This window comes from Pezoporus wallicus, unplaced genomic scaffold, assembly GCF_028554395.1.
Source record: "Pezoporus wallicus isolate ANWC-B61680 ecotype Strahan unplaced genomic scaffold, APGP_CSIRO_Pwel_v1 contig_5785, whole genome shotgun sequence".
NCBI classification, from domain to species: Eukaryota; Metazoa; Chordata; class Aves; order Psittaciformes; family Psittacidae; genus Pezoporus; species Pezoporus wallicus.
The window spans coordinates 35,044-58,135 of NW_026641150.1; the positions used below are offsets into that span (position 1 = coordinate 35,044).

At 37.3% G+C, this 23,092-nt stretch overlaps 1 protein-coding gene across 2 annotated transcripts in view; it reads right to left on the reverse strand.

The window, feature by feature from the left end:
* Positions 1–4,013: 4,013 nt before the first annotated feature.
* Positions 4,014–23,092, reverse strand: part of ANKRD10 (ankyrin repeat domain 10) — a 37,952-nt gene continuing 18,873 nt past the window's right edge. For both annotated transcript variants that reach the window (XM_057422242.1, XM_057422243.1), the window contains exons 4-6: positions 12,486–12,721; positions 8,520–8,615; positions 4,014–5,649 (exon numbers count right to left, since the gene is read on the reverse strand). In XM_057422242.1, coding sequence (XP_057278225.1) covers positions 5,189–5,649; positions 8,520–8,615; positions 12,486–12,721 — 793 coding nt within the window. In that variant the 3' untranslated portion in view covers positions 4,014–5,188. The remainder of the gene's footprint in view (positions 5,650–8,519; positions 8,616–12,485; positions 12,722–23,092) is intronic.

A 23,092-nucleotide genomic window follows, 5' to 3' on the forward strand; every position in this document is an offset into this window, starting at 1 on the left:
CTTACCTAAAGCCATACTCGAGAGTTAGAGGCAAGTAAGAAAATACAGTTACTAGAACACAAGAGAAGGTGGTTGAGGTATTTTTTTGTCACAAAGACCCCTAGAAAACACAAAAAGAATTTCATGAGGGTGGTAACCACCCTGAAAAAAATCCATCAGGATTTGATGGTGCCAGTGGGAAGCTGCAGCATGTGTCATATCTGTTGGCACCAACAAGGGAGGAACGGTCCAGCTGCCTTACCCTCTGCTGCTAACACCCCACATGCCCAGTAGATGAAGGGATGTAAGGGACGTCCTGCCCTGGCTATGCCAGCATGGAATGGCAAAGTGGGCAGTTCTGCACTGGTGAAGGAGTGGTTTTGGGTTTTGTTTGGGGTAGTGTAGTCTTTCACTGGAAGAAACTGGTTCGATGCAAAGTGAGTGAAGAAGTGTGCAAAGCTGTGCTTCAGACAGTGTGAGTTACTGATAAAAGCTTGTAGTGTAGGTTGGCTCCAGCATATGTGACAGCAAGGATTCCTTTTTCATTGTAAGTTTGTGCTCAGGACTTCCTTTGATGTTTTGTGAGGCAGCATGTATTTTGCATGTTTTACATTTGTAATACCATTGGAATGGCAAAGCTTCTTAGTGATTTATAACTTAGCTATAAATATTAAGCTGGGGTTCAATCTGCAGAAGGATGAGTTTGGTAAAGAAATTGAGTGAAATAGACATAGAGAAACTTTTGCCTACTTATGGAATGGGAATCTGAACAAGGATCAGGATTCAATCACAGTAAGGGGCAAGAGCAATGATCAGAAAAGTTCAGAGCCTGAAAGCACTTGCAATGGGTCTTGAAGCCAAGCAGCATCTCATCTTCAGCTAATAATACATATCTCGAATGATAGCCTTCCTTCACAGCTGTTAGAAATTGTTCTGGGTTCAGCTGTAACAGTTAATTTTCTCCTTCTCAGTAGCTGGTGCAGTGCTGTGATTTGGCTTCAGTCTGAGAACAGTGCTGATAACATGCCAATGTTTTTAGTTCTTGCTCAGTAATGTTTACTCCGATCAAGGACTTTTCAGTCTCTCATGCTCTGCAGTGACGAGGGGCACAGGAAGCCAAGAGGAAGCAGAGACAGGACACCAGACCCAAACTAGCCAAAGGGGTATTCCATACCGCAGCACACCATGCCCAGTGTAGAAACTGGGGGGAGTTACCCGGCAGGTCCAGATTGCTGCTTGGGTTGGGCTGGGTATCGCTTGGCACGTGGTAAGCATTGTGCATCACTTGTGTTTATTGTTGCTTTTTTTCCCTTCCCTGTTTAGTTTCATATTCTCTTCCCTTGTTATTTCCCTTATCATTATTATCATTGGTGGCAGCAGTAGTGGTTTGTGTTATACCTTAATTACTGGGCTGGTCTTATCTCAACCCATGGGAGTTACATTCATTCTATTCTCCTCCCCATCCCTCCAGGAGCAGGAAGAGGGAAGCAGGGAGGAAGTGAGCGAGCGGCTGTGTGGTTCTGAGTTACCAGCTGGGCTTAAGCCATGACAGACATTTAGACTAATATTTTATCTGGAATCAGGGGATGAAGTGTTAAGAACATTAAAGACTAACGTGTGAAGTTGCGTAATGCTCCCCTTTTCCCTTTTCTAACATTGCCAAACTTCAACTACTTGGTCAGAAATATTACATATCAAAACACTGCCTGAATCTGTACTTTATGTTTCTGCAAAAACTTCGCAATGGTTTTGAAAAACAAAATAGGAAAGAAGCTACATTTGGGGGCAATTAGGGCAAAAACATCTACAGAAGCCAGAAATAAATCAACTGAAATTGAAACAAAATTGAGTCTCAGCCAAAGAGTTAACCAGGAGAATGATGAGAATAACTGGTTGGTGTACTCCACATGAAAGTTCATGGTGGTGCTACTGAATTAAAGCAGGCAGATGGAAAGCAAACTTCAGTTTTGGAGAGCCATTCCCAGAACCAATATAATGGTAAGACAAAGCGTCACCTAAAGCGACATTCTGTTGATAAAACCTTTGAAAATTCTGGACTTGGACAAAAGGCCTGAGTACGAACAATACTGCTGCCCTTGCTCGACAAAAAGCTTGTGGGAATTTAAACCCAGGTGCTTAGAACTCAGCAATCTTGTCAGGAAGTGCAGAGCACAGCATAATAAAATGGCTCAGCGCTGCTGTCTGTTAGCAGAATCCGAAATTCATCACTCTGGCCTGAAGAGGGTTTGTGAACCCTACCAGGCTGCTTTACCTACGTCAGCTGGTCTACACAGTAAAACCAGGACAGCCCTCTGTATTTTAACAGCAAGGTATTTAAACACAAGGCTTCTGTGTCACCAGTAGCTGCATATGGAAGGACACAAGTACACCTGGCAAAACTCATTACACGCTTCACAAGTTCTTCACCTGCTAATGCAGCACCTTCCCTACCAGGAGTGCACCTGGATCTGTTATTACTTTTATGGCTACGTGTATCTGAAATAATGAGACAAACTGAAAACCAGGAAATTCCAATTAAACAGAAGAGATTTTTTTTTTTTCTCAGGAAAACAAACCTGTATGGGTTCGTAACAGTACCATACATTTGGGTATGTATCCACCAACCTCAACCATGATGTGATTCTGTGACTCCCCATTTCATGTTCTATCGAAGATTTATAGAATAATCTAAAACAAAGACCTCAGATGGCCTTTGCTGTAAATATGTATTGTCTCAAAGAGCACCTGTAAAAAGGCAGTCTCAAAATTCCTATGAAACAACTGTTTGATGCTTTAAGAGTGATACATCTCAGCTCCTGGCTGAGGCATGTTTTGTCAGAGACTTCCACCTTTTGCCACATTAGCTGTAAACTATCCAGCAACCCCCCCCCCCCCCCCCCCAGTGTGTCTACATCATATGGCCTTCACTGGTCTTCTACATTTAGTTAGAATATAACACTTAGCTTCCATGGAGTCTGGCAACAGACGCAGACCTTGAAATCTGTCTCTGTTATCATGTGGCTGAACACACAGGCACAGAAGTGCTTTACAAAATAAAGCAGTAGCTCTCTCTTTGAATCTGAAACAGTGTCCTCCAAGCTATTTTTAGGTAAAAAGGCATGAAAAGCAAGTGAATGAAAGCCAAATGTACACAGATTTTAAAAACTTTGCCTTATGAAATGCTAAAATTACATACCTAAAATTTTACCATCGGAACAGACACTTGCAAACATCGTTACCCTAAGAAAATCCTTTAGGAATCAAGTTTATAGCTATGTACGTAAGATGGCAGTGCTTATTGTAACTGTGAGTTGCTTTATTTGAAGAAGCACAAGAAAGCATATGCAGCAAGCTCAGCAAATGCTAAATAGATCCCCAAACCAAAAGCTACAAGACATTTAAGTTAATCTCTCATGTTAGTATGATGGCAACAGTATACGTGCCTCTGGGCACTACATCAGCAAATTAAATTGCCTGAGAAGAGGGCCTGGATGCCATTGTTTGAGCACAAGCAAGTGGTTACATGCATGCCAGAAACAGCTTGTCCCAGGTGAGATTCAGCTTTCTTTAATGATCATCTTGGTCTCTGTAAGGCATTGAGGAATTCTGCTGGCTTGGGAAGCTATTGGCAAAAGGACCAGTCAATTTTCCTGTCAGTGTTGGTCTCAATTTGAATACACTGTATCTTGTATGTAGACAGTGAACCACATAAAGTCTATTTAAACCACTGACTTCTCTGTAGTCCATGGCATTTTGCCTAAAAATGCTGAGACTGTAATTTTCATGAAAGCTAGCCAGCCAGCCAGCCAGTATTTTAACCTACTTTTGGATTTCAAGGCTGATACAACCATCATACACAGAATATCCAGCATGTGTTTCTGTTATTCAAAGACAGCTTACTGGGCTGTTCCTGATTGCTTCCATATACTGACAAAATCAAGAAATTCCACAGTCGCACTGAGAAGGATTATGGAGAAATGCGAGTTAAAAACTTTCTCAAATTGCCAACAAAATAATAACGTCTAAACAGGATATTCAGATACAATGTAATAGGTTTATTTCTTTTAAATCCAATTTGTAAAGGTCCCTTTTTAAACAAAATAAGAACAAAAAAAATCAACACAATTCAGAGGGCTTATCTCATTTACCATATTCTTCCCCACACTTCACTTATCATAACACAAAGCAGCAACTTATTAGTGCTCATATAGTGCACTTACATGAATTTTGTGTATTAAGCTTTAAATACAATGTATTTTCCGTGAGCACTGCCCAAAGAGTACACAACGTTACATTTCCGAAGCATATGTTAAAAGAAAGGACAAGAAATGTATATCCAAGACAGTCAAACTCAAATATTTTTGACTTGGCAAATTCTATAACAAGTAACAGCAATTTTAAACTGCGTACAAAGCAGAACAGTGCCAACATGCCTCCGGTCTGTGAGCTATGGTAAAATATCAAGCGTACGTATAAAGGAGAGAAGCCGAAGGAAACTGCCACAAATTCAGAGCTAACCCGAGCACACCCAACTGCGACCAAACAAAGGCAGCCCTCTTTCCCACTCTATAATGCAAAGAGCCCAACAACAACGAAAAGCACTTCTACACTACACAGGAAGTGAAACGATTAACTTCTTCCAAGTTTGTCTCTGCGTTTTTCAACAACTCGTCCAGAAAAGGTGAACATCTACTTTTACCAAACAAATGTACAAACTATAAAGTCAGAGAAGCTCCAGAAGATTGCCACTTTCAACCTTGCATAGTGATAGCTGGCATTGATATTGCTACCATAGCTTCAGCAGAAGATATGGAAAAGTAAGATCTTCGCTTCTAAGTGATGCACATATGTAACATTTTCTTCACAAAATTCCGTCAAACATTGTTTTAATAAAACAGCTCTAAAAAGGGAAAGATAGTGTTCATGAGCTTAGAAATAAAAAAAATACAAAACCAGAACATTCCGTAATAATAAAAAAAAATAAACATTCATCATAACAGCACCTATTTTATCACTAAGTAAGCCCCATACATGCAACAAACTACAACTATTGTATAAGGCCGTCAAATTAAAAGTTTACTTTTCATATAAACAAAGTGTAAAAATAGCAATAAACTGCGATCTTCAAATTTAATGCTATGTGAGGATTTTGTCCCCTCTGTTTCATTTGGTAGCAATTTCAATATGCGCTCGATACAAAGGTCATCACCTAGGAACCGTGGTACAAATACATTGTGCCTAGGACAGTATTGTCGTATCTCTGTTCAACCTTGACAGAATTGGAATGCTCGACAACACTGCTGAGCTCAGGGATGCTTTCAGCAGTATCCCCAAACCCATGATAGTGTCCATAATGCAAAGTATCTCCAGGGTCTTCCACCCATGAGGGCCGGTTAGAAACACAGCTACTAGGGCTTCCGTTCAGATGGAGCGATCCACACATTTCGGTGGAGTTATTCATGGCTTTTTCTGGTTCCTCGGTGCTGTTACTGGTATGAATTCGATGCCTACTGGGAGAAGTTATTCCAGGAATTATTCCATTAGGTGTTAAACACTCCTCACGCCTGGCATCCATCCCACTGAGCTGTTGGGCGGTGGTGAAATCCAAATGTCCATTGATGGCACATCCATTTGTCAGTGCATTCAATATGGAGCTACTGCTATTCATATCTGCATTAAGAAATACACCTGTCACCAACAATTAAGAATAAATCGAAATACATCCAAATGTCTCCACTATACTCCACTGATTTAAAAAATGTTTCCATACACAGCTTTGAAAATAATCTACTCTTTATTTATAACAGTATAGGTAGTTCAAAGTAAGGAGAGTTGACCAGTAAGCTTGTAGCATGGATTCTTATGTTGTAAATACAACTATCTACCTACATTCGATGTGTAAATATGCTTCTATTAATCTTGGCAAAGACAACACAAACTTCCCAGAATCTTTTTCATTTAACTGTATAAAATAAGTAGCAGACAACATTCTGGGCAGTGTTTTGGAAGGCAGAATAAAAGGCATCTTTCCACCTTTACTGTAATGCACTCTTGGGATGAAAGAATATGTACACACAAGAACTGAGTTATCTGTGAGAAGGTGAAGGTTTTCTTCTACTATTTTTCAGCTGTAATCTATCTGTAGCTCTTTTAGTGGTAACTCAGAGTACAACACATGCTGAAATAGGTCAAATAAAGAAATGTTATGTTGGGGTGCTCATATAAAATGTTTCAAAGTTCCTTTATTCAGAAAGTTCTTCCATTTATCTAGCTAGAATCTGTACAATCCACATGCAAAATGCCATACAACAGCAACAGCAGAGTGCACAGAAGACTAAAAAAGATTAGAGTAGGAAACAAAATTCTAAAATGTGCATGCAAACCCCCACAGACAACTGTTTTAAAGCAATTTCTCCTTTGAATTTAGTAGTTAATACAATGGTCTTTTATTTCCATAAACAGTTTTCATCAGTTTGTCTGAAATATATGGTTTTGCAGCGGTACTCAAAGTACTAGCACAAAAAAAATGGGTGATATATTCTGCCTTAAAAATGCCTACCAGTAAAAGACATCTAAAATGTACATCTATATTGGTAAAGATGAGCAAGGCAAATGTGGAAACTACAGATATATATGATATATACATATGTCATCATATATATCTGTATATATGATTTTACTTTCTGCCATTACTCTTGTATATATGCACGTATGTTTATGTACACATGAATGCATAAACCTATGTGCAAAACAGGATTGCATTTACTGCGTATTTCCAGTTCAAGCCAGTTAAGTCGGCTGGTAACTTCTCACATTTGCAGAATATTCGGTTCCTGTTTATAATGAGTACCACTGTTTGACAAGAAGCAATCTGAAGTTTTGGTTCTTTATTATTCTTTTGCAAGACTGTTATATGAAATATGGATTAGGATACTGATACTTCACATACAGCAATACATAATGCCAAGAAATGTGTTTGATTTGTAATTCACTGGATGTACTCACTGCAGTTTCCTGTTTAGTCCCTACATGAGTTAAAATAACCACATCAGCTGAACTCAGTAACCATAAATTCTTATTGAATAGCGGAAATTAAAAAAAAAAACACCCAAACCCATCAAAGCATCAAAGCTAATATTTCAGTGATGAAAATGCACAAGAGGAAATTTCATATAGTGTTTATTAACTGAAAAGTGCAAAATTTTAACTGTTTAAAAACAAATTCTCATAGGCTGGCTTTGCCAAATCAAATTTAATAAAAATGGCACTACTGTTAGTTAATATGCAAAAGTAGGTAATGAATAGTCTAGTGATAATTATAGACTGTTATCATATGTTAAAAATTAGCACCTATAGTAATAAGAGCATATTTACGAAAGACAATCATTTTTCCATAAATAAGAACACTTAGTAATTATCACTGGAAAATATCATAGTCTACTTCTTAAGTATTGATTATATATATATATGTATATATTTATTCCTAATATATTAAAATATCTATTATCATTCCCTTTGGTGAATCTGATCTATGGTACAAAGCATAAACATGTTTATCGCAGAACAAATTAAAGAAATTAATTTCTGAATGTTTTAATGCACTATCATAGTAACTCCATGCCTTTACCTACAAAGTGCATGGAAAAAGCTGACCCAGGACACTGAAACTTTATACACATCCTGGGGTTACCAAAAACATCTCAATTAAGCAGCCCTTAAAAAAAATTAGAGCATTAATATTCACTAATACTAGTAACACTTGGACTGTTTCATGACGATCAGTACAAAACACAGAAACTGTTTTCCAAGGTACGTTAGTTCCAAATACTAGTTACAGTATTTGTGTCCAGTCTTGTATTTACATAAAAAAAAAAACCCACAGCAGAATCCTGCACTTAGGTTATTGTGTCTGAACAAATTCTGAAAACACGGTATATGTCTCAACTATTCTTTATAGTATTTGTTGAATATTTTGAATATAGTTTTGTGGTAACATACGCTATTTTCAAAGCTATATAAGCACTAGGATGTATTTCCTTATGAAGCCTTCTTGGCAATTAAACCTATTTAATGGAAATTAAAAGAATAATTTACATTATTTTTGATTCTTACCTAAAATTCTAGCAACTAAAAGCAAGGCACGATGTAATACAAGCCTCTGGTTAAAAGTGAAACAGCCACTGCGGATTTCTGTTTATCTGAAATAGTAATGAACTACTAATAGACCTTCTCTGCAACCATTACAATATATTGTGTGAACAGCTAATTTCCGATACCTACTAAACCCCCAGTATAATGGGTGTTACAGCAATACAATACTTTTCAAGACTCTAGACAGCAATGTGCAAAAATAAAAGACTAAGTTTTATACTTAAATTAAAAATAAAATGCATATTGATTCTTGCAACGACAAGGAGTTTGCATTGCAGAAACAGTGTATATTTCAATTTCTTTTGGTCCAACAGAAGTACTCTCCTGTTGTTTGGTGTCTTCAACCATTTGAATGTTGTTGCAGTTAACAGGTAACTGTCCACTCCCACCTGATACAACAGCAAACTCTCTATCAACGTGCATATTGTCAGCATCGTCCTCAACTCCGCCATTCATCATTGGTATTAAGCCATCAAAGCTGTAAGCTGATAAAATAAAAATCACATTTAGTCACTGGTGCAACTTGAAAACTCAGCCAACAAGTACTTCGATTATTAAAGCAAAAACCTTTTACAAAGAAATGTGAACTGTTCACATCTGAAAACTTCTGACATGTTTGAAATTACAAATACAGAATAAGTAAATGCTATGTACTTGCACACTCACTTTAATTCCTCAGAATGGAAAATTACCAGTCTATCACATTTTGCAATTATATATCAAACAATTATTAGTCTAATATACTAATAGATTGAATAAAGAGTAATTTAAGTTACCCATACTCAGGTTTTACAGCTAGTGTGCCTGACAGTCACACAGAGTCTCAACCTCTCATTTGTGTCCTGTCAGTCTGGACTACTCCCTCTTTCAACGCCAAGGGCCATTTCCCAGTAACCCACCCCTGGTCATACCAGACTGCTCCAGGGATCCTTTCAAGAGCTGAATAAACATCTGTTTTCCAAGAAAAGCTGGCAAGTGGTTAGACTGCCATGGGAAATGCTTTAGTAAGCAATATGCGCTTGCCTCACTACCTCATATACCTACCACCCAAAGCCTAGCTCCAGTACTACCCCATCAGACCCTGCACTGCTCTCACACTGGCATTAACACACCTTTCTATACACACTGCACACACTCCTAACGTTACGTTATAAATGGTTACTTTAGTAGAGTGCAAGTCATCTGTCATTACCTCGAGCACAACAGACGTTTTTGTAAACTGCTTAAGGTTTAAAGAACCTTAAGCAATAGCTAAAGTGTTTCAGGGCCAGAGAGATCACACAGGGCTTAAAGGAAATGCAGGCCCTTGGATCAGTGAGGTTCAGCTCTCCCTGAACCAGGAAGAAAAAGGCATTTTTTCTAGTTACCTAGAGGAGTGTCGAAGTGCAGTTTCATGCTGGCCAATTCAAGGGTACACCTGGCAATACTCTTCATCCCTACCTCACAAAGAACACAAAAGCAGCCATGCTGGGACTTGTGACACTGTGATACAGTCAGTCACTGGTTGTATACAGCAGGTCAGCACTGCATGTACCACGTACAGTGCAGAGCAAAAGTCAGCCTGCCAAGGGCCATCAGCCAGAGGGGCTGGGATTAGGTCTGCTGCAAACACAGCCATGTGACCAGCAGGCCCAGTGCACACCATCATCATCATCATCATCATCGTCGTCGTCATGTTTGACCCTGGGCACCACCCAACCAGCCCAGGGAACAGGGTGAAATTTCTGGAATAGGTTTCAGAAAACTTGATACAAAATCCAGCACGTTTCTAAGCCAAAATTAAAAACTGTCTGTGCATATCCTGGAAACAGCCACCAATTTACTTAAGTTCAGCTTCAGCCTTTGGAAGCAATTTTCGCATTACAGTTGAATGTAATCAGTTTCTATCACAGTGTATCATGTATCAATGTGGGTTAATTTTGAGGCTGAAGGATTTTTGAATACTATGCACCCAATAGGAGATACATGTGTGTGCATGTAAACAAAATTACACAAGTAACACCCACGCACTTCTTAGTTCAGCTATTCCAGAAGAAAAGGCAAAGCACAGCTCAAGTATTTCTCTTTTTCCAACTCTACTGCCTACAGGTTCATGTAAGGGGCACGTACTGTGTCTGGTCACAAAACACAGGTTTTCCAAAGCAGTGACTGCTCCAGTCTGGGGTATAGCCATCAAAATCTGACTCTTTCCTGCAAACCGAGGTTGCCTGCATTCTCTCTGAGCACATGGAATCTCCTGTGCAAATAGTCTTTAAAGGACAATAGAATAGTGTGATTGTTGTAAAGGCAAAATTACCACAAAATTGGGCTTGTTTTGTAAAAAGGCTAGCTAAGCACAAAGATGGCCTCTCATTACTCAGCCTTGTTGTTTACAGAGTGCCTCAAGAGCAGTGATTCATTCTCACTCCAATACACTTTTTACACTGATTTGATAGGTATTACTAATGCTCGTGGTTTTGAGGGCGGACGCATCAGATTAGAAACTTCAGCTTTGCAGCTGGGATGAATCGCTTAATTGCTTTAAAAAACCTTCAAGCAGTGCAGCAAAGCTTTTGGCTTTGTTTGCAAAGGTCTTTAAAAAGTCATACCAGTAAAAATTTCAAGTATTACCGACTCTGCTTTTCTAACATCTCTGTAACTGCTTAGGAGAGCTTGTTAACACTAACATGATGTTGCCTATTTGTTTGCTCAATGTAACTTATCCACTGTTTATGCTGAAAGGCAACAGATACTGCAATTAAATGACAAAGTAAAGAAAAATAGCTAGCCCAGTGTCACTCAGAGATTGTGGGGAAATGTTTCCAATTGACCAGATTGGAGCAGTTTTCTGAATCTAGAAGAGACTGCTAGTTAGGAACATTTTTAAGGAATAGCCCTTCAAAATAAAAGGTATGTATCTTTGACTGCAAGCAGCACCTCCCAGGAACAGAACATGAATGCATTGATGGAATCTTTCAGCAGCTGTTACAAGCATCTGTATACTGTGTATGTTCTCTCATTTGAGGTAGCTATTTAAGGAGGTTATTCCTGAAAAGCAGTCCTGCATTTAATTGCATAAGTGCTCTTCTCTATCATGAAATTACTTACAGTTTAGACCAATTACATCCCGTATTTCCCAAATTGAAGTAACATACCCCATTTATGACTGGCTATGGAGTGCCCTGTTAAGGCCTCAGATCCTGGTATAGTTGAAATGGTGGCTGGATAGCAAGGCCTAAAGCAATTACTAGAGTGTCAATATTGATGTAATTTGTGTTGCCCATGTCATATTTAGAAGCATTGTTTTAGTCTCAATTCCCCTCTTGTTATCTGGAATTAAGCCCATTTTATTTGGCTCACTGACAGTCACATCTGTTAGAACAATATAAACTTTAGCTGAAGGAAGCGTCTCTAATGCTAGACACAGAAAAAGAAATGAGGTTTGCATGCAGAATGGTGCGTTCTTTTTAATAATTTGATGGGATGACCAACAGAAAGAAAGCAGAGTTTCCATTATTCAAGTTGCTCAAAAATGTAAAAAAAGATTCCTTCATAGAGCCACCAAGAAAAAAAGGATAGAATCATAGGAGTATCAGTTTGGAAGGCACCTCAAGGATCATCTGGTCCAACCTTTCTTGTCAAAAGCAATAGACAAGATGTCTTAGCACCCCATCCAACTGAATCTTAAAGTGTCCAGTGTTGGGGAATCTACCACTTCCCTAAGGAAATTATTGCAATGGCTGATTGTTCTAATTGTGAAAAATTTTCCTCTTGTGCCCAACCAGAATCTCCCCAGGAATAATCTGTACTCATATCTCTGAGGTTGTACTACGATATTATTGCTGGCAGAAGAAGCAGCACAATCCTCAATGCACAAGGCTGAATAGGAATCCTTAAGGTTCATTCTAGTCTTGCATCCTCCTGTAAGGGATCAGTTGCCCTTGGAACATGATCCTGGAAACTTCAGTTTCATTAATGCCACAGATACAACCCTCTCTGTTTGAGAAACCTTTGTGCATTAAATTTCTTTCATCCATCTTATCTAGCAACCAGTTTTTGAATTGTGAATCAATCCCAAAGGGAAAATTGAGTAGAAGCTAATTTCAGCTACTACTCCTCCACATACTATTCTTGGCATCACGTAACTTTAGCACTCTCTGTAAATAGAAATTCCTGAACACAGGGATGACAGGGAGAACTGGGATCTTGTGGCCCATAATAACGGTATTCATCTGCTTCTTGTATTGATATGTAACTTAGGTATGTACACGAGTTTGTTAAGAATACTCAACATCATTCTGAAAGGCTTTAAAAATGTTTATTTTCCTTTCTCAGCAAGAGTCTCACCCCCATCCCTTTTACCTCCGGGGTCTCACCTTCAGTTCTAGCCTTCTTTACTCCAGCAGACTCTGAATCTTCAAAGGATCTCTTTCGACTTGTCCCACCACTGAATGGATTGGGACCTGCATTCTGATGAACCCCATTTAAGGTGCCATTGCTATAGAAACGATTCAGGTGACAGTTCTGTAGGTTCAAGAGAAACTGGGCACATTCTTGGAAGCCCTGGGTATGTGCAAGGTCTGCTGCTGTCAGGCCACTGGCATTTCTCAAGCTGTACAATACAAAGGAACTGAATTACACTCATTCATCAAGCCAGCATGCTGCTGCTGCTGCCCTTACTGACTATCTATCTGTTGGTGAGAGAAAACATACACTTAGCAAATTTCCATTAAGAAATTAGTTAACAATCTTAGTTTTATAACTAACTTAACTTTTCCCACATATATCTGGCTTCTAAACAAATTTGGGAGACAATGCACTTTTAAATAAAATCAATATACTATGTGACTTAAAAAAAACATCTTCCTATTTAAAGTTCTCAAAATGCTTTACTCTAAAATAGTCTGAAGTATGTGGTTTTTACGTAAACTTCAGACTACTTTAAGCCTTGAATTTTATCATCTTCTGCAATCTATTGCTTTAACGTGAGCAAAAGATCAAAAACTCAAAACAAACTTAACATGACTTGGCAATTGTCCATGGCATTCTGGTTTCTAAGGTAACAACATCATCACTATTCTTCCTAACAACAAAATATATACATATATAGGAAAAGATAGAGAGATAAAGATGCTATATTTAGTTATGCTTTGCTTATTTTATTTTTTTTCTGATTTGTTTCTCATTTCAAAGTGTGTGACATCATAAGTGCTGGGACTTGCTTTGTTATTGGAACAGGAATATCCTAATGCATCAAGGAGATTATAAATGAAACCAGGCAGGACAGATAGGGACGTAGAGGTTTAATCTGAGAAAGTGCTGTATCATATGCATTTACACAAACATACAGTATGTCTGTGCTTAGAAAATACAGGCTTAGAAATACAGGCTAACTTCATAAGGATGTGCATGAAAGTGGAGACAAAAGAGGGCCAGAAGTGACAAAATTAGATTGTTAAGTGAAAGATTCCAATGAACATTTCTGAAGGTTTTTTCCACCTTTCCGGACAGATCTAACTAGTCAGAAAATTGAATTTTTGTTTCTTGGCTTCAGCAGTTTACACAAGTCTATCAAGTCTATTACTTAAATATCCAGAAACAGACCAGCCAACAGTATAAGAATTCAGAAGATGAACAGACCTAATTCTGTTGAAGCTCGTATGAAGCAGAAAATTCACTCCAGCTCACAGAAAATAGAGAACCCCAGATTTGCTTCCTAGATCACTGCAACTTATTTGCTATAAAAATGAGACTAAAAAAATCTTTAGAAACTGTTACCGCAAGACCAATTCCATAAATGGATACTGCTAGATCACGTAATATTTGGAAGATTAAGTCAAAACACTACAGAATCAGAAAAAACAGTAGGCTAGATCAGGGTTAATTTCATATTTTAAGTTGTCATTTACTTGGACCACTAGTGAAAATCCAGAGAACAGCAGCCAAGAGAGGTCTAGAAAGTAAGACATTGGAGGACCAAAAAAAAAAAAGAGACATGAACTCTCAAGGTAGAGGTATTTGCTCTTCAGACCTAACAGATATGCGCAAAGAGAGTAATTTGTTCTGTACATCTAGTGCAGGCACTACATGAATGGGATTAACATGAACAAAGGATATTTCAGTTCAGGCACTAGGAGAAAGCTTCAAAGTATAAAGTTTGCTGAATCTCCAGAAGGTTCTCTTCTCCTTCCTCATTTTAAGAACAGATTATCATTTCAGAAATCCTGCAAAACAGCTGATCCTTTCCCACACTTCTACTATATGGCCTGCTAAAGTCCCTGCTAACAACATTTAATGCTTTTTCAGTAGTTCCAATTTATTTGTGTAGCAGATGGACTCAACACAATGCAACTACAATTTAAGAAACAGAAATGTCAATACAGCTGTTTTGGTCAAATAGAATAGCTCAGTTCTTGGAAATTTAAGTTCAGAGCCTCAAGAGGACAGTAAAGGAAATATAAACAGGAGCAAATTAAAGTTACACAAAGATAAAAATGGCCAAAACAAGATGGTGTTGACCAGCCACCTAATTTAATTAAACTTCAAGGAGTAAGTAATTCTATTACTTAGCAAGTGCTACTGGACAATAACTCTGCTTTGAAAAATGGATTGCAAGACAGACAACAGTCAGGTCACCATTTCCCAAAGGAATGTCAATGTAAGTTGCCAGAGGCACCTGGAGATGTACAAACTAAGATGCAAGTGTGTAAGACTACATGTCCAAACTCCAGGAAAGAAAGGTTTCCCAGAAACAAAATAAGTGAACTTGAAGTTAATGTTTGCCAGATTTTAAAATGTAATGACCCTTCATATTTTTAGACACTTGATATTTTTAGATCTGTCCCCACTTCTTCCTGAACAGCTTACTCTTAATGGGTAGACAAAGACATACTTGTTCTACAGGATTATTTTGGCAGCACCACATAGGTTTTCAAGGGACTTAAACACGCTGGATATAACGTTCTTGCTTCTGAGTTTAGAAATGGCTCTCTTAAAAATCTGAGTCTGAATTTAGCCTGTCAATATCAAGAGAATTTCCTGTGTTCAAAAGTTAGCAATGAAAACAAAAGAGAAGAAAAAAAGAAGTCCAATCAAACGTAAGGAGATTACAGGACCTAGATAACTAGGAACTGGTTGGCAGACTGCTGTGAAAGAGAACATGACTATGTTAAACTGGCTTGCATTCCAATATTAAAGAAAAGGAGAAGCTGGCAAAATGGTAGAACCTCTCTGCGTTCTGACTTTCTCAAAAACAGGCTAGAAAGATCTACTCCTTTAGCTGGTTTGTCTAGCTTTCTCTAGAAGGAAAAATCTGTCAGCGGGAACACAAAAGGCAACAAGAGCTAACCATGCTATACTAGCTCATCATAATGAAATGAATGCAATCCAAGAAAAAAAGGCTAAATGAAATAAATGCTTTTAAAGGATATCACAGAGTTTTACCAGACTGGAATAATTTTATGCATTTCCAAAATATGTAGAAATACTGCCACCACTGTGAGGATCCTGAGTGCATAACAGAAAAATACAGTCCTTCTAGTAAACCCTGGCGTACTTGAATGAACATAAGACACCTACTAGACAATTCTTTAAAAGTGTTACTCTGGACTTGAGGAGAACTATCCTGTTATAGATAAGCAGTAGTTACAAAGAGCTGGGAACATCTATTACTAGATCTGCAGGTCTACCTCAAATGCTGTCAATGCCTGAAAATGAAGCAGTTACCTCAGCTTACTCCATGCATTAAGAATATAAAAGCCGTTACTGTAAACACACTCCATTATAAGAATAAAACCAGAAATGGTTCACTGCCCCAGATACACATAGAACTAAAAGGAGTTCACTCTCTTATGTGCAACTCCTGTGCCAGCCCTTGGTTATGAACGGCACTTAAATGTAAACTCTTGAGTGAAAAGGAGGAAAGAGTAACTGAAGATTCATTTGGCTATTAATTAGACTATACCTGACATGGACTGCATGATTAAAAATAATAAATAAATCAACAACCAGGAAACTCAAAGAGTAATCACTGTATTTAAGTAAATTTTCAACTACTTCAATTATTAGAACTATTCCTTGAAAGATACTTCACTTCTCAGAGCTGCCTACATAAATAAAAAGTATTTGACTAGGTAAAGGATGTTATAACTGAATGTAACTTCAAGACCTGGACTGTGAAAGGCAACCAGAGGAAAAAAAGAAAATCATTGGACAACAAGGACAAAAATATCTCAAAACTTAATGTCTCTTGGAAAAGAAGAATTAAAACTTTCTTTTCTACCCATCCTTTGTTTTTTTAATAAGTTAAAAATCCCTCCGGTACTAGCTTTGATTGATCTTTTATCCTAAACACCCTGAAGTAGTGGAAGCTCCAAAGCAGCTCAGAACACATTGATTTAAATCTTCAGGCAACCTATCCTTTTGTTACTGCTAATCATACTGCAAATATGACAGTTCTATTTCTGTAACTGCATTACTCAGAATTTTAGAATAAGTAAGGCAATTTCCTTCTCTTTTGGGGTTGTTTTTTTGGGGGGGGGGGGGGGGGGGGGGGAGTGTTCCCCCAACAAACTTGAGGACAAGCTCGTTTCTTTTTAGGGTTTTTCTCTAAGTGAGGCTACCTAACTGACTCAAGACTACATACAGACTGTATTTTCCAAAGATGATCTTACGAAGGAAGCAGCTACCAGTAAGAAAGGTGTGGAAGGATTCAAGAAAGTCTTATTACAGAAATAAGACTAAGCCTTGAAAAGTTCCATGAATTTTGTGATTAGTCAGTCTTTTATTGAATAGCATTCATCAACTTGGTGCAGTATTTTCTAAAGGCTGTCCTAGTTACTGTGAAAATAGACAGCTGTGCTCCAAAACCTTAATTCCCTCTCTCCAGTGAAAAAAAAAAAAAAAATTTCAAAACCTGAAGACATCTCTGAAAGTCAGTCCAGTTACATGAACAGGTGTAAAAACTGAAGGAAAGACAGTGAAAACTTAAGCTCTGAAAACGCCATTCCCTTTTTAGCACCTACTCTGGACAGGAACATACATGAAAGCTTGAACTGACAAACAGGAGTAAAATTCCTTACTTAACCTTGCCCAGGACTAAAATGCAGGTTTGGTAAGAGGTCAGAAAGTCAATTCACTCTATGCTTAGAAAACACGTACCTTGCATCATTTCCAAAGGACTTAAAGAATTTGAAAAATGAAGGAGTCCTGTTAAGATTCTTTTACTTGGCAGTATTTTCTTATTCCGTAGTTTATTCACCATTTCCATGTAAAACAATGTAGAATGATGAAGCATGATATCATTTACCCTCAGCCTTGGTGTAGGCTGAAATCCAGGAGCTAAGAATCATAGACATACTGTTTTCTTCAAAGTACAGAAGATGCTAACTCCGAAGCAAAAGACAGACAAATGTAATCAGAAAGATATATTTCCTTACTATAAAGTTATGCTAAATAGAAAAAAATCCACGAGGAAAGTTGAAGAAAGTCTGACTATGGATGAGTATAAGTAGGTGATCTTGAAGTTCCTTGACAGATGACATTTAACACTTGCATTGTTCTGTACTGACAGGTGTTTTATAAATAAACTCAAAACATGCACTGTTATATTAAGGTTTAAAGCTTTGACTTTTTCATATACATTTATTCACACACCTACAGTGCTTAAAACAACACTCTTAAAACACATTTTCATTCTTCCATCAAGTGATGTCCACAAGCAGTCTTCAAAACTGACTAATCTTGGCACGAAGATGACTTTTTTTCTGAAATCTGTTTTTCTCCCTCTGGTTGACATCATCGAACTCCCATTGTGAAGCCCCAGTTCATCTAAGAGTCTTGGTATCAAAGCAGCTATAAAGAAGACACTGATGAAGCATATGTTTATATACTTTCTTCTTCTGAAATGTTCATTAAGATGCTGGCTGTCACTGTAATTAAAGTGTTTTTCAGAACCAAAAGAGGTATGTTATCTGAGCAAATAGGACTGCTGTACAGAAACTTGTTAACTTTCAGTTTAGGAGGATGTTTTTGTTATTTCTACCTAACCACAATTTGTTGTTTTGGGAAGTTTACTAAAGGAAGGAAAAAATATCTGAAGCAAGCTCTCAAAAAATATGCAACACACTTCCACGATGATTAAGTTACAGAAAGAAAAAAAAAACCCCAACCCAAATAAATACAAAACTTAGAGTTGTTTAAATATTTGCATTGAATTATAAATTATATTGAATTTACTTAGAAAAAACTTGATTCTAAGTTGTTTCAATTATTGGTATTTTTCATACTTATTGGAGGAAAAAATCGTGTCTAACATCAAAATGTATTTGCAATACACTATCTTCCACTTATAATGTCACATACCTTGAAAACCAAAACAAATGTCTGCTGTAAAAAGTCAACAGTAAATGTTTTTGGAAAAAAAATCAAAACCAAAACCCCAAAACATTCATATATGTAAAAAAAATCCCCTAAATGTTTAATTTTAAATAGTGATTACATTGCCTACAGCTTACTGTGTTTTTGTTAATGCCATGCGACAATCTAAGAAAATAAACCACAGTTTTCGTATATCAATGTCATATCTGTTAAAAAATACTGATCTCAACTTATCTATTGTTAGTTTACAAATAAAAATGTAGATAATTGTAAATTAGGGTAAGCAAAGCATGCAAATCTATAGATTCTATATCTGAATTCCTAGATTAGCATTAAAACCAATCACCGCAACAAATACCTCAACAGTATGCCTTGTGTGCAGAAAGGAAGCGATACTGAACATTCAATGCCACAACTGTAAGGTTTTCGGAGAAGCACCTGTGGCAGTTTCAGCAGTTTCTATATGGAATGCTCCCCCTTTCTAGGATTACTTGAAAAAATCAAGTCAATTCGAATTACGTAGCTGTAAAACATTGACATGTGTAGTTTTTACAGTTTCAGAATCTTCTGTTTGATTTAAACGGGCAATGGTGCATAAACAGGAAACTTATATCATAAGGGATCACATATTTGCAGGCAACATTAAGACTAAAAGTTACATTAACATACATAAAGTGCTGTAGCACATTATTCAATATGTAAGCCATTATCATGTGACCACCTTAACAACAAGATACTAAGCCTTCTATGCCTTTAAAGCATTATTACTTTCATCCTGAAACCAATTTGTCAGTTCTTCACTGAAATTTATATAGAATGGATTAAAATTACCGGTCAACTCATGGCTTCAATTACTTTAAATTTAGTAGGCTGTATCTCAAAAGAATTAGTAACTATTCCTATACAAAAAATTAGCAAATACAAGGATTAAAACAAAACAAAAGAAGAAAGAGAAAAAAAGATCAGAACACTAAAACGCCCACAGTGAGAAAAAAAAAGTTTCCTATATAAACATCAGTATACTAGTCTAAAATTTCTAAAAGCAAAATGATTTTAAAATACTAAAGTGTTTTAACCCTTTGGTGTCCAAATACAATAGTTGTAAGATAATTTCAAACTTTTTTCTTTTTTTTTTTTTTTTTTCAGATACCAAGAGAAAAGTACTCTTAACTAAACAGATGTGTGTCACTGCTGGGAAGAGCTATAAAAATTCATGCTAGGATTACATACTGGGCATGTACAAAAGCACAAGTTGGTGCCAAGTTTTTATTTCACAACCGAACATGTGGCAGCTGAAATTATTTTAGACTTTTAAAAACAACGGTAGAGTTATGACAAACATCTTCCAAAATCTTAACAAGGTGTCTATACTGGGAAGTATGAAGCTCTCCTTTATGAAGCCACTTTTTTCATATGAAAAAACAGGTACACTAGAAATTATGCAGCTCTAATTAGCTCCTAGATACTTCAACTCGGGACTGAGCAAATGCTGGCAGAAGAAAGAATTCATTAACCATGGCAGGCAACACTGGAATTACTACAAGCATCACCATCAGGTGGTGATTTATTGCTGTATCTGTATTCCAATTTATATGCTTTAAGGAAGACTTCAAACAGAATATTTCACTTTGAAGTACCTCTTGCAAAATTGATTCACAGTTTCTAATAAAATTTTGCCTGAACAATATAGGCCTATCTGACTTTGCCTGGCATCAATAATCAACAGCATTTTTAAATTCATATCCAAGTATGTAACAAGTGATTCCTAAGCACAACTCACAAAAGAAAGGTATCAAAGATTATGGAAACTCTTAAAACAACAGCCTGATTGCAATACAGCATAACAGAAAAGACCTATTACATTGAAAATAACTATTTCCTAGATCAGTAGCAAAAATGAATTCCAAATAAGCACCATTTTAGTACTGCAGCCACTTTAAATCCAAAGAGAATGTAAGAGTTACTTAGCTAGCCAACCTTATGAAAATGAGAACTATCATTTCTGCTGCTATCATGGTTCTAGAAACATGTCAGGAATTGCAGATGAAGTTGCTTACAATGAGGAAAGCATTACGGAATACTATTAAAGGAAGGTTCAGTGCAAACTCTGACTTGGAAAGATAAACAACCTTGCAATTCATATTCTGCCAAGATGCTTCTAGTAGCAAATAAAATCACGCTGTATCTCTTCAGCATACCAAATGAAAAGCAATTATAGCCTAGAATTAGAAAAAGAAAGCAATCTTCTTTCAAATGTGCCAAACATGGAAGAAAGTTCAAGAGCATGGACAGTAAGAGCTTAAGAATGAAATTAATTTTGAAGTATTTTTGCGTCAAAAGGGAAAAAAATAATCAAGAATTACAGGACTAAATGTATTAGATGGATTCATTATTTTCCTGTAATAGGTATGGAGAGGGAGACCATCAAATTATAAAAAAATTTAGTTTTGTGACAGAACTAACTTGATGTTCTTATTCAATAAGACAGATGATCTTTTGGATTAAGAAACTACTGAAGTGCATAAAACCACTTTAACTTTGCAAGAGTTTTTTCAACTTAGATTTTTCCTCCATTTGAAAGAAAATTTATCTACCATGTTTAAGCAACAAGCAAAATCGGAAGAAGGCAACAGAAGCTGAAACAGAAGAGCAACATTTCCCCTAATTTATAGCTGCCAAAGCTCTTCCAGGGTTTGTTAAGCCTCCATGCAATGAGATACATCTTGTAATCTGCGGCACATAGAATCACAGAATAGTAAGGGTTGGAAAGGACCTTAAGATCATCTAGTTCCAACCCCCCTGCCATGGGCAGGGACACCTCACACTAAACCATGTCACCCAAGGCTCTGTCCAACCCGGCTTTGAACAATGCCAGGGATGAAGCATTCACAGCTTCCTTGGGCAACCCATTCCAGCACCTATGGATATTGCCACAATATTGCATGACACATTAGAATATTTTTCTGACTAACTGGAACATGTTCTGGGCCATGCCACAACTACCTACTGGTCTCTGTCCAGGTTCAAAAATACTAGTTGAACTATGATCAACTCTACTGAAAAGACACAAACTAGAACAGCAAACAAAATCCAAATCAATACAGCAGAAGTCAGCACTCATGTGCTGCAAAACAATTCTGCCATCATGTATCCAACCAAAAAGTACCAGCAAATCAAGCGATCACCACCACTGACGACTGGAGTAACAAACCAAACTAATCAGGCCATTTTATTTGGGAATACACTGCACCCTTGTTTCTTCCACCGTACCTAACTTGTGCTCTGGCCAAGTGCCACTTTGTAACACTTTGGTTTCTGCACCTGACTTAACCACACCCGGGTTTTCTGATGTCAGCAATACCTTATCTTGCAGAAAAAAAATAACCTGTCTGAAGGGAAGCTGCATAGTGGACATGAGCACAGTATCACACGGGAAGGCAGATCACTCCCAATAAAAAATCCAAACATTCTCACCAGAAATCTCAGCTTTCCTCACACAAAAGTCTTAGTAACACTTCAGCGTTCTTTATCCCATCTCTTTTGGGCTGAAGCTGAGAAACCAGTGCTAAAAATCACAAAAGCTTGGCACTAATGAATAAGCTCCCCTATCAAGCTGATCCATATCCTGTGAACTTCCTTTATGCTCCAGAAAGGTCATAAAATATCATTGCTTTAATGAAGGATTTAACTTCATTAATAAAAAAAATACAACCTCTCATGTTCCTCTATTTCTGAACTGATGTCAGTAACTACTGTTGTTACTCCACTCCCACTAAGAATAACTGACTCTCAAACTGATCAGGAACTTAGCGGTAGGAGTTTGCCTCAGCTTCCTGCAATTACTTAGAACAGCTGTTAACTGTGAAAACTACCTATTTCCACCCCGGTCAGCTGTAAGATTGAGCCTTTCTCTTCCACTTTTTTTTTTTCTATTTATCAGATATGCATGCACCTTTGTTCTGCTTCAGTATTTCCAAATCTTTCTTTGAGACTAAACCCAAATTACTGCCTTACTTCAAAATCACAACCTCCTACACTTTAAATTCTTCCACAGTGAGGACAATCAAGTGTGAAACCAAACAGGGAAGAAATCAGCAAGCTTTACTTGTAATTATTTTGCGGAAGAATTAGAGTTTCACCACAGAAATGTACAAACCACTTTGACTTTTCCTTTCCAGAAGAGTTTATGTAAGGCAGGAAAGGAAGAATGAATTCCAATACGTATAGCCTCCATACTGCGGAATTGTCACTAGAAGAATACTACAGCGGCAGCCCTTAAAATGCTTGTTATATACAGTTAAATAGGAACAGCCACATTTTCCCTCAACTATACTGCACTGTTTAATAATGCAACAGTAATTAATCCAGCAGTTTAACTACTATCTGGAGAACAAGCAATCAGGTTTGCAGAAAGAATCAAGCATGAAATGGCAGAGTTTGAAAAGTACCATATTATCAGTATTAAAATACTAATTAACAGATTAAAAGCACTGTTGAAAAAGCACCTAAATCCTATTCCTAGACAAACGACGAGCAAGAACCTGAACTCTCAAGATGAGGCTAATAACCCTAAGATGAGGCTAATCACCCGAAGAAAGAAAGATGT